At 48.2% G+C, this 10,538-nt stretch overlaps 1 protein-coding gene across 1 annotated transcript; it reads right to left on the bottom strand.

Moving 5' to 3' along the window:
* Positions 1-5,151: 5,151 nt before the first annotated feature.
* NKX2-5 (NK2 homeobox 5) lies at positions 5,152-10,185 on the bottom strand. The gene is made up of 2 exons (XM_027841937.1): positions 9,750-10,185; positions 5,152-6,728 (listed from the first exon to the last, which is right to left on the bottom strand). The coding sequence occupies exons 1-2, from the start codon at positions 10,102-10,104 to the stop codon at positions 6,121-6,123; spliced, it is 963 nt and encodes a 320-aa protein (XP_027697738.1). The 5' UTR covers positions 10,105-10,185; the 3' UTR covers positions 5,152-6,120.
* Positions 10,186-10,538: the final 353 nt, after the last annotated feature.

Genomic DNA, 10,538 nt, shown 5'->3' with positions numbered 1-10,538 from the left:
TCACTCTCCTCCAGTCCTCTCCTGCCGGACTCGAGATGGCTTGACTCCGAGCGCCCTTTCTCTGGGCAGCCCACCCTGGGGGTTCCCGGGGAGCTGGGACTAGTAGAAGGCAGAAGCAAAAGGCTGCTGCTAGCAAAGGAGGTAGAGTGATCTGAGTAACGCCCTCCAGATCCCCTTATACTCTAACCTTTCCCGATTTCCTTCAGGCGGATGGGTCCCGGGTCCCGGGCGGGAGTTGGGACTGCGGCGTGACTTCGGCGTGACTTCGGCGTTCTGCCTGCGAAGGACGCTGGCCTTGGTACGCATGTTGTATTGTGACCTGGCCTGCTGTCGGTGGAGGACACTTGCAGTCTCCAAGCCTGACTCCTTCCTCTGACTGGAGCCTGTCTCCGCAAATGAGCTTCCCAGAGTGGGCAGGGAATTGAAACAAAAAAATCTATTTTATGTAAATGCCGTCCCTTTGCCTGTCTGTTCTCTGTCTCTTTGTCAGTCTGTGTCCTTGCCCTGAGATCAGCGTCAGCCTACTCAAGCTTAATTCAGTAGGTATGAATCTTCGTCAATTATTGAAAAACATTGTTACCCAATGAAAAAACACATAAAACGTGACGCCTACCCGAAGAACTCAGAGCAAAATCATATTGTGTGTGTACGGGTAGTATTATGTATGAGTATAATATGCTTGTTTTTGACAACACTCTAAGGCTGTAAATTATAGACCAGTTGTGGACTTGAGTGGGTAAGGTTTCCTTACCAGAGAGATTCCTACATTACCACTGGAATCACAGGTCCAGAGTCATATAAATGTGTTATCTACATGCCCATAGCCAATTTATATTTACACTTAGATTTACATGTATGAGTAAATATGTACCTATATAAATCCTCGTGCACATATATCTACGTATAGATACATGCATGGATAGTCTGTACATGTGTATTGTGCACATATAAATATCTGTGTATGATATCTGGACCTGTAATTTCGTCTGTGTAGGAATCTTTGCAATGGAATACTGTCTTTTACCAACTGGTTTGTAATTTATAGCCTTAGAGTGTTGCCAGAAAGAAGTATTTTGTTTTCCTCTAATGGACTTTTCCTCTTTCCTCTAATTATTTAATGACCTTAAATTTTATTCCGTTTATCCGCTTGGAGTTTATTGTAGTATATAGAATAAAATCTGGATCTAACCTAATTTTTTTACATAATGCTATCCAATTTTTCCGATAGTTTTTTGTTTAACAATCCTTTCGTTTCCCTGATATTTTGCAATGTTAGTTAAACTCAACGTTAATCTATTGTACATATTTGCTTTTCATTCCCACATCACCACCACCTTCTCCGAGTTCTACCACAGAGAGAGGAGCAAGTTATATGTGAAAGCGATTTGAAAAGAACATCTGGGTTCCAATCCCAGCTCTTCTCGTGTTGAGTTTTGTTACATCGAATCAAACGCCATCCTCTGAGTGTCTAAAAAGAAGACCTTGAACTAAATTTCTGAGAAGATTCCTAGATACTAACTTCTAGGATTCTAAGCAGAATGAAAGCGGTATGAAAATGTAAGACAATAATTTTCAGGGCTAGCTTTTATGGTCCGCAACGGGATTTGGTTGGTTGACTATTAAGTGAATCTTCAAGCCTCGGGAGGGATCTCTATAGATTTAGGCCATTATAAATTTCAGCCTTCCATGTCGAACCTCCTACCCTGAGACCATTTCTTGGACGCTTTGGATCGCAAATGTCCCAGAAAGTGGTCAAGGGCAGAGGCCAGAAAGCTATTTGCTTTTAGGTTGGAAGCGCCGCTAGCGCTGCTGGCAAAGTTTTGTGTCGGAGTGGGGGAGACAACTAGAGAGAGACAGAAAGAGACAGAGACACACAGAGAGAGAGACACAGAGACACAGAGACAGATAGAGACACAAAGACACACACACACAGAAACAGAGACAGAGAGACAGAGACAAACACATACACACATCGAAAGATGGAGAGAGAGGTAGAGATTAACAGAGACAGATGGACAGAGACTGAGAGACAGAGGCAGGCAGAGACTGAGAAACTGAAGCAGTCAGAGACTCACAGAGAGAACGAGAGACAGAGTTAGAGAAAGAGACACAGAAAGTAAAATATTTGGTGTAATCCCTGAGGGTTCCAGGAAGCGGACTGCCCACGGAGCCTAGACCGATCGGGTGTAAACCCGCACAGGCCAGCGGCCTTGTGGAAAGTACTTGTCACTTTTTCTCACTTGGGAGGAATGTCGTATTAGTTCCCCTCCTGACCTCCAGGCACTGTGGGCAGCGGCCTGGGGTTCAGTCAGATTCTGGCCAGAGATTGGCTTCTGACTCTCGGGAGCTGGGGACGCATTTTTTTTTTTTTCCAGCGTTTTCAAACCAGGAATTTGGAACCTCACTGGGAATTAGCCAATATTATTCCAGTGATAAGCGGTGCAGTGCACAGGCTCTCGCGTCCTTTCCTTGCCCACCTGCCTGGCCTAAGTTTAGGGAGTTGGCGGCTCTCTGGCCGTGTCCCAGGGCCCTAGCCGCCCAGTCTCCTCCTCTGTTTACTGATGGTCCAGATAGCTGAGGCAGAGGAGCGCGACCGCTTGCAGGCTAGTCCCTGGGATCCGCCTTATCGTCGGCGGAGGCCCCGGGAGGATGTTTTGACTGCCCTGAATTAAACTGTTTGTTGTTTCTCACCCCAGTAATTGACAGTTGATAGGGGTTTTTGAGGAGCCGAGAACTGCGGGTCTTCCGGAGCCGAGCTTTTCCTCTATTCTCCCTTACTCCATTCTCGTTCTCTTCCTTGGCCCAGCTCACACGAATTCCTCGAACCCTCTACCCTTCAGTGGATCGGCCCTGCCAGGGACTCGGCTCCTCCTCTAACGGCAGAATTTCTTAAAATCCACGCAGTACGTAAGATTCCAGCCTGAATATCACTTGCACTGCCAGTCTGCCTCCCGGCTTATCAAGAGATGGAGTAACCCCAAATCATCTCTTTAAAAAACAAAAACAAAACAATAACCCTTTCATCAAGCCCCTTCGGGGTACTAGTCCTTAATTGCAATCTGCATTTCTAGAGTCGCAGTTTCTCCAAGTGGAGGGGACTACAGGGCACGTGGTGTGGTAGAAAGAACACAGGCCTTATGGTTAGAAGAACTGAGTTCCACTCCCAATTTTTACTTGCTGGAAAGTTATGCGACCTGGGGCAAGTCACTAAATTGTCTCAGCCTTGCCTCTAAAGTGAAGGATAGAACGCTCTACAAACCTGAATGGGCTATGTAAATGTGAGCCATTATCGCACGGGAAGTCTCTGTTTCTCCTCCTTTAAAATGAGACCGTTGGACTAGAAGATCTCTTTCTCTAAGGACCCCTTTATCATGGAATTCAATGCCCCTGGTGCTTGGACATTGGCGAAACAACTCAGAGTTGGAGTCGCCAGAACTGGTCGCCAGGATTGGGGCGCGACTAGGATCTTGCACATAGGAAGCTGGACCTGGCGAGCTTCTGATCTCTGTACCTGGTCACTACACTGAGTTTTGAGGCTGATAGCCAAGTGTTTTGGGGCCAAACTGATTCATCTTTGGGTCAGTTCTAAAAACCTTTATTTACTCTGGGCTCAAGTTTTGTTTTAGAGGGCCGCAATTGTTTGCAGCCCAAGTACCTGTCATTTAGTCAGAGCCCTACAAATACTTATTCCTGATTGACAGATTCTAACCGACTCACAGGAAGATTAAGTTGGTCTATTCGCTGCAGCGAGGCAAACATATATGTATATATGCACGTGTGTAATACATATACACACATACACATACATACATATATACACTAATGGAGGGATGTGTGTGTGTGTGTGTGGAGTAACAGTTCTAGGACTTAGGGAAGTCCCGAAAGCTGAGGGGGAGAGGATGAGAAGAAAGGCGAGGTAGAGACAGCTTTGGTGATGGAAAGAGCCTTGAATTTGTTCAAAACAAAACAAAACAGATTCCAGTCAGTCTCTGCCTGTTTAGTTGCCTTTCTACAATTCCTGTGTAAAATGGCAATTTTTCCTTGTTTAGTCTTATAAATGGAACTGTCTTGGTAGAAGAATACCCGCCATTGGCGTCGGCCAGCCCGAGACCTCTTCCTCTTGGGCTCTTTAAAGACAAAGCTGCAGTAACACGACTGTACTCCCAAAGAGTTTTGGAGGTTCTACCTCTTGCATTTTGAGCCCAGGGTGACCACCCCTGGAAGAGTCGGGCCCAGGCACGACGTCAGAGAAAAGATGAAATAAGGCAATTCCCTCTTTGTCCCTTTGGAATTCTACTCAGGAACGGGAGTCTCTAGTTCTTTGTTACAAGGGATGGCTCGCTGGGTTGGAGGGAGAGAGGAGGATATATTCAAATAGGGAAAAAATGGTGTGAAACAAAAGATATCGATAAAAATAAGGGGTGAGGGAAAGCAAAGAGAAACTCCCCCTGAGATCACTCAGCGTTCGCGAGCCTAGACCAGAGCTGGGGAACCTGCAACCTCTAGGCCACATGTGGCCTTCTAGGCCTTTGAGTGTGGCCTTTCGACAGAGTCCAAGTTTTATAGAACAGATCCTTTTATTAAGGGGATTTGTTCTGTGAAGTTTGGATCCAGTCAAGGGGCCGTACTTGAAGACCTAGAGAGCCACTGTGGCCTCGACGCAGGTTCCCCACTCCTGGCCCTAGACTTAAAAGAGCGGGGGCCTCCAGGGAGGCCCAGAAGGGTAGGGAAGCAGAGCGGTGTCTGGAAGGTTAGCTGAGTAATCAATAGAAGCCGGCGAAGAAGTTACAAAATGTTGGAGTTGGGGTGGGGTGGAGAGTAGTATAGTAGAAATAACTCCAGGGATAGAGCCAGCAAACGCGTTGGAATCTCAGCTGACACTAGTCGTGTGACCTTGGGCCAGTTATCACTCCGCTCTGAGCTTCAGTCTTTCTCTTCTGTAAGATAATACTTGCACCACCTCCCTCATTGCGTTGTCATGACTCATACATTTACAATGAAAAATATGTGTTAAGAGTTTTATAAATTGGAATTATACCTTATTGTACTTGTTAGTGATCTAAGAGTTACTGTAGCTGCTTCAGATACCCGCAATTACTCATTTCTACTGAAGGAGGCCGTTGGGAGCTGAAAAAAGGAGATACTGCAGGGTTAGTTCACGCTCTTTAATGAAAGGCGGGGTGGTTCGGGTCTCCTTTCTTACAAACAATAAGGAAACACTTAAATAGGGCCAGCAGCGGAACCAGAGAGGGTGAGCTCGTATCTCGGGCAGTTCAGGCACCAAAAACCGAAGCAGCCGCTCTGGTTGGGGGAGGAGGATGAGGAGTGGAGGTGATGGTGAGCTAGCGAGGGCCGAATTTTTTTTTTTTGGGGGGGGGGACAGTTTCCGAATATTATGCCACCTGGTATCCCACAAGGTGATTCTGGGCTTAGAATGTTAATACCGCTCCCTCTCCTTCCCCCAGGAGCCTTACTTTCTAAGAACCCGCTGATTTTAGATGGGAGCTAGGAGGCAGGGGTTGAAGGGATTGCAGGGGCTGCAGGGGCTGTAACCGGGTTTCCGGGTAGGGGGTTGACGTGCCTCTCTCTGGTTCTTGGTTCTGGCGGCTGTGCGCTCCGCCGATAGGCAGAGGGTTTTTGTTTTTGTTTTTGTTTTTGTTTTTGTTTTTGTTTTTTTTTACTATCTATCCATCGCTGGGGCCCCAAGTAGGCACGGATAGAAATCCTTCCGTCCAGTACACGAACACCTTGTAACTTACTGGAAGGACTACCTCATTCACACAGCCACTAGCCTGGGGTTGACGCTTTGTCCAGAGAGTCCCAGGTTAACTATGTAACGGGGCAGTAGGATTCTCCTGAGGCCCCTTTCCTTTCCCTCCCCTCCTGGTCCTCTTTTCTCCAGCAGTCCAGGTTAGCTGTAGCTTCCGGGGTTAGACCAATAGACTTCCCATCCCGCTTTCTCCAGCAGCCCACAGCCTCCCTGCCTTTCCAGTCAGATGGGTAATGGGGGAGGGTGGGGAGCAGAGGGGCGTCGGGGGGGTGTCGCGGGAGCCTCGAAACCCGCACTAGGACCCCCTTCCCTCCCTTTCTCCGCTCCTGGAAAGCCAGAGACCGCTCTTCCTACCAGGCCCGGATCCCATGCAAAGTGGAGACCCCCGCGTTGCTCTGCGGAATGGGCGTCTGCACTGCATTCAAGTCCCCAACACTGAAGTTCACGAAGTTGTTGGCCGCCGGCGAGGGCTGCACGGCCTGCACTGAGGGATAACCGCAGTTGTAGTTAGGGTTGCACGCTGGGCTGCTGTAGTTGGCATAGGCTGGGTAGGCATTGTAGCTGTACGGGTTGATGCTGACGTTGTAGGGGGAGCTGTAGGGAGAAGAGTCCCCCAGGCAGGGCTTCCCGTCTCTCACTAGTACTGGCACGGCTATCCTCCTGGGCGGCGGGAGGCCCACCATCTCCAGAGTCTGGTCCTGTCTCTGTCTTTTACATTTGTATCTTCTGTTCTGGAACCAGATTTTGACCTGCGTGGAGGTGAGCTTCAGCACGCTGGCCAAGTGGTCTCTTTCCGGAGCCGACAGGTATTTCTGCTGTTTGAACCTTCTCTCCAGTTCATAGACCTGGGCCTGAGAGAACAGAACCCGGGGTTTCCGCCTCTTTCTCTGCCTTGGGCGATCGGGGTCTTCTAAGTCCTTTTTCTCCAACTCCAGGTTCTTCTGCAGGGAACAAAGATCTGCAAAGCACAAAGAGGGAAAGGCTCAGGCAGGAGTAGTGGAAAGGAGGGCTGGATGGTGCAAGTGGTGTCTGGGAAGGATGTTTAAAAATACTTTTTTTTTTTTGAATTGATTGATGGGGAGTGTTCTGATTAGTGGGAAACTTTCTTTCTTTTTTTTTTTTTCATTTATTTCGTTTTTAAATAGCTAACACTTTATAGGGGAAACCTTGCTTAGATCTGGGAGGAGAAGCCAGATTGGAAACTAACACAGTCCATGGACAACCATGGGCATTCCGATACAGAATGGTAAGGCTGCGGGTGGGTAGAGGAACTTAGAACCCAATACTTTAAGACTAGAAAAAAACCTTAGCGTCTTTTCAGAGCTGGGAAAGACCTCTTTAATTTTACTGTGAAGGAAACTGAGATCCTGAAATCGAAACTAGAAAGTGACTTGTGCAGGGGAAACTGATTAGTAAATGGGAGAGGAGAATCAGAACCTAGGTTTTTTGCCAAGTCTCGTGCACTTTCCACTAGACTCTACAGTCCGTTGGAGTACAAAAAGAATAAAAAAAAGAAGAAAGGACAGAAGAAAAAAGTGAAAGAAAAAAAGAAAGAAAAGGAGAGAAAAAGAAGGAAAAATTGTTCCACTGATGAACTTTCTCACCCCCCTCCTGCCGCTGAAGAGTCAGAGGATCAGGGTTTGAAACCGTGCTATCACTTACTATCTCTGATTTTGGCAAGAGACTCCCCCTTTCTAAGACTCTTGTTTTCTCAACCGTAAAAAAAGTAGGTTGGATGAGATGACTTCTAAGGTCTTTCCAGCTTTCTATCATTCCGTGAGTCTAAGAAAAAGTGGATTTTGAATGCCACTAGTTGAGAAAGTAACCTGTCTAAACACTTAATTAGTCTTTGGCAGAAACCAGGAGGCCTGAGACTTCATCCCTTTGGAAAGGAGATGTTGCTGACCACTTTCTTGCAGTTGGATGTGGTCTCAAATCTGCTCTTATTCAGACAGTCCTGCTGTCCTCTTTCTACCTTTCCAGCCTTGGGTGACCCTGCCTTGCTAGCTGGGAACAAAACTAGTAACTTCCATTTATATGAGACCCTATGATTGCAAACCAAAATCTTTGTCTAACAACTGCTATCTATCCTCGGGATGCCTTGTTTGCCCCTAGTCTAAGGGTCTGTGTGCCCTTATGCACCTCTTCTGTGAGGAAACCAAGGCTGGGGAATGGTTTTTGGAGCAAGCTCACATTTGCTCTGAAGTCTCCAGAGCACTTTCCTCAGAACAATGCTGTAATGATGGGTAATGCAAGTATTGTTACCCCCACTTTACGGACGAAAAAACTGAGTGTCATGGAGGGGACTCAAGTTGCTCACGATCTCACAGTAAATTGGTGGCAGAGCCTGCAGTGATTCGGTTCTAGATATACTGACTCCAAAATCAATTCGCTTTTCATTGCCCCACGCTGAGGATGCAAAGCCTTCGGCTTCAGTTTTGTGAACCCGCTCTTTACAAAGAAACTATAGATCTGCTCAGGGTGCTTTGAGTTCTTCAACCTCCGAGGCCAGAAGCCCTCGCCTGGCCTTGCTGACCCTCAGTGCTATATCTCTGGACCTGGGGGTTTGATTTGGCCTGGGATGAGAGGAGAATTATTACTTGGGCATCAGGAGGCACCAAGGACTGGATGGTGTGAGACAAACCCAACATGGGCCACATTGTGTACCCTGTGATAGCTGGGTCGGTCGCTTGGTTGGGTACGCCTCTTGGTACTTCGGACCAACCAAAAGTGGGGGGCAATGGTTTTTGCCTCTTTTTCTCAATCAGCACTTTAGGGAACGACAGGGCTGGACTTTTCAAAAACATGGCAATTTAAACCTTGCAGTACAACGGGGCTCCAGAGGTCACCCGGGGCCATCTACAAATGTATACTTTCCAAAAACATTTCTTAAACGATTTTCCTCTGCCCTCCCGCCCCCCCCCGCCCCCCCCTCCACCATTGCTAGGTTCCTTTTCCTCGGAGCCTCAATACTAGATCTCACATTTATATAGGCCTCATAGTTCACAGGACGCTTTACAAACTTCATCTAAAATCACTCCCATAACACAGCTCTGATGGAAACAATAATACAAGTAACATTATCCTCGTTTTACTGCTGATGAAACTGTGGCTCGCCCAAGGTCACATGACCTGTAGATAGCAGAACTGCGGCTGGAACCCAGGTCCTCTGACTTCGGTTCCAGCAACTTCCACGCTACAATCTAACTAAACCAAGTAGAGCTGACCTACTTAGGGAAGACGGTGCTTATGGAGAGAAGACCCCTTGGATAGTGTTTTGTCATATTCAGTATATAACATATGATCACAGAGCATCCACAAAACTGTGTACATTGTACAAAACGAGTTGAAAGGAAAAAGAGGGTGTCCTCTTGCGCTTTATTTCTTTCCCTATTTCATAGATTTTAAGATGTACAAAGGTATAAAAGATGGTAGGTGAGTAACATACACTATAAATGTATGACCAAGAATTGCCCTAGACTGGACCTGATTAAAATTTCCAGTTAGGTCCCCTCCCCCCCCCCCCCCCACCTCCGAGTTCCTCCACATCCCCTGAGTAAAACCCAGCGCCTCTCCCGGGTCAGAGTGAAATTTAGAGTCTTCCCCCTGGTCCCCAGTTTCCTTCTATCTTTTCTTGTTTCTGTTTGTCGCTCTCTTTGGTTTTCTCCAGGCCTGGTTTTGCAAACTTTGGGGTTTAGAATTAAAATGGACGCCAAGTAGCCAAAGTGTGAAGGGGATTCTCTTTCTCACCCCCTCGCCCCGCTACTTAGAAGACAATAGATCATCCCTCTCTCCTCTTCTTTCCCCTCCCCCACACTCTCCGCTTCCCTCCCCAATTCAACTACGGATGATTGTCCCAGGCGCTGGCTCCATAGTAGAAATACTCAGTGGCAGTGAAGCCCAGGCAGGTTCCAGTAGCCTCCAGCCTGACCCGGGGGCTGAGGCTATTTGTCCGCACATCCCACAGTGCGCTATTTACCTTTCTTGTCAGTTTTGGGCTCCTTGGCCGGCTCCATGTGCGCGTAGCTCTTCCCGTAGAAGGCAGCCGGGAAAGCCGGGCAATGCTTGGCCGGGCCCAGCCCGTCGGTCAGAGCCAGCTCCTGGAGGCCGGCCGTCTCCGGGCCGCCGTACGCCTCCTGCTTGAAGGCGGCCAGCATGCAGGACGCAGGGGGCAGGCTGGCCTCTAGGCGCGCGGGCAGCTCCATGGCCCCCAGGCTTCGGCGCCTCCGCTCCTCCTCTTCCTCCTGCTGCTGCTCCTGTCGCTGCTCCAACTCCAGGTTGAGGATGTCCTTGACGGAGAACGGGGTGCTGGTGCCCGCAGGGCTGGCGAACATGGTGGGCGGTGCCCCACGGGCTCAGAGGGCCGCGTGTCCGCAGCCCGCCCACAGGAGAGGCGCCCCTAGTCCTGCCCGGGGAGCCCACATCATTCCAGCCTTAGCCTTGACTTCAGATGGGCAGGGGGGAGCAGGTAGGACAGACCATAAGGAAAAAGAAGGAGGGACTAGACCACTTTTTGGGTGACTTTAGCTTTCCATTGGTCAATCAGCCAGTGATGACATGATAGATGAGGAGTTTCTTGTCACCTAATATAGTAATACGGCTCCAAAAACATCCCAACTTTTTTTAAAGGAGCCGCATCCTCTTTCTGCTCCCTCCCCCTGAAATGTAACCTAGAGCTTGATTCTTCAAAGTGAAAAAAAATCAAACTCAACAGAATTTGAATGCCCTGAACAAGCAACACAAGGGGTTGTTATATTTTAGAAACTAT

This window comes from Vombatus ursinus, unplaced genomic scaffold (genome assembly GCF_900497805.2).
Source record: "Vombatus ursinus unplaced genomic scaffold, bare-nosed wombat genome assembly UNPS02014863.1, whole genome shotgun sequence".
In the NCBI taxonomy this organism is placed as follows: Eukaryota; Metazoa; Chordata; class Mammalia; order Diprotodontia; family Vombatidae; genus Vombatus; species Vombatus ursinus.
The sequence above is the reverse complement of the archived record's forward strand: the minus strand, read 5'-3'. Positions and strand labels throughout refer to the sequence as shown.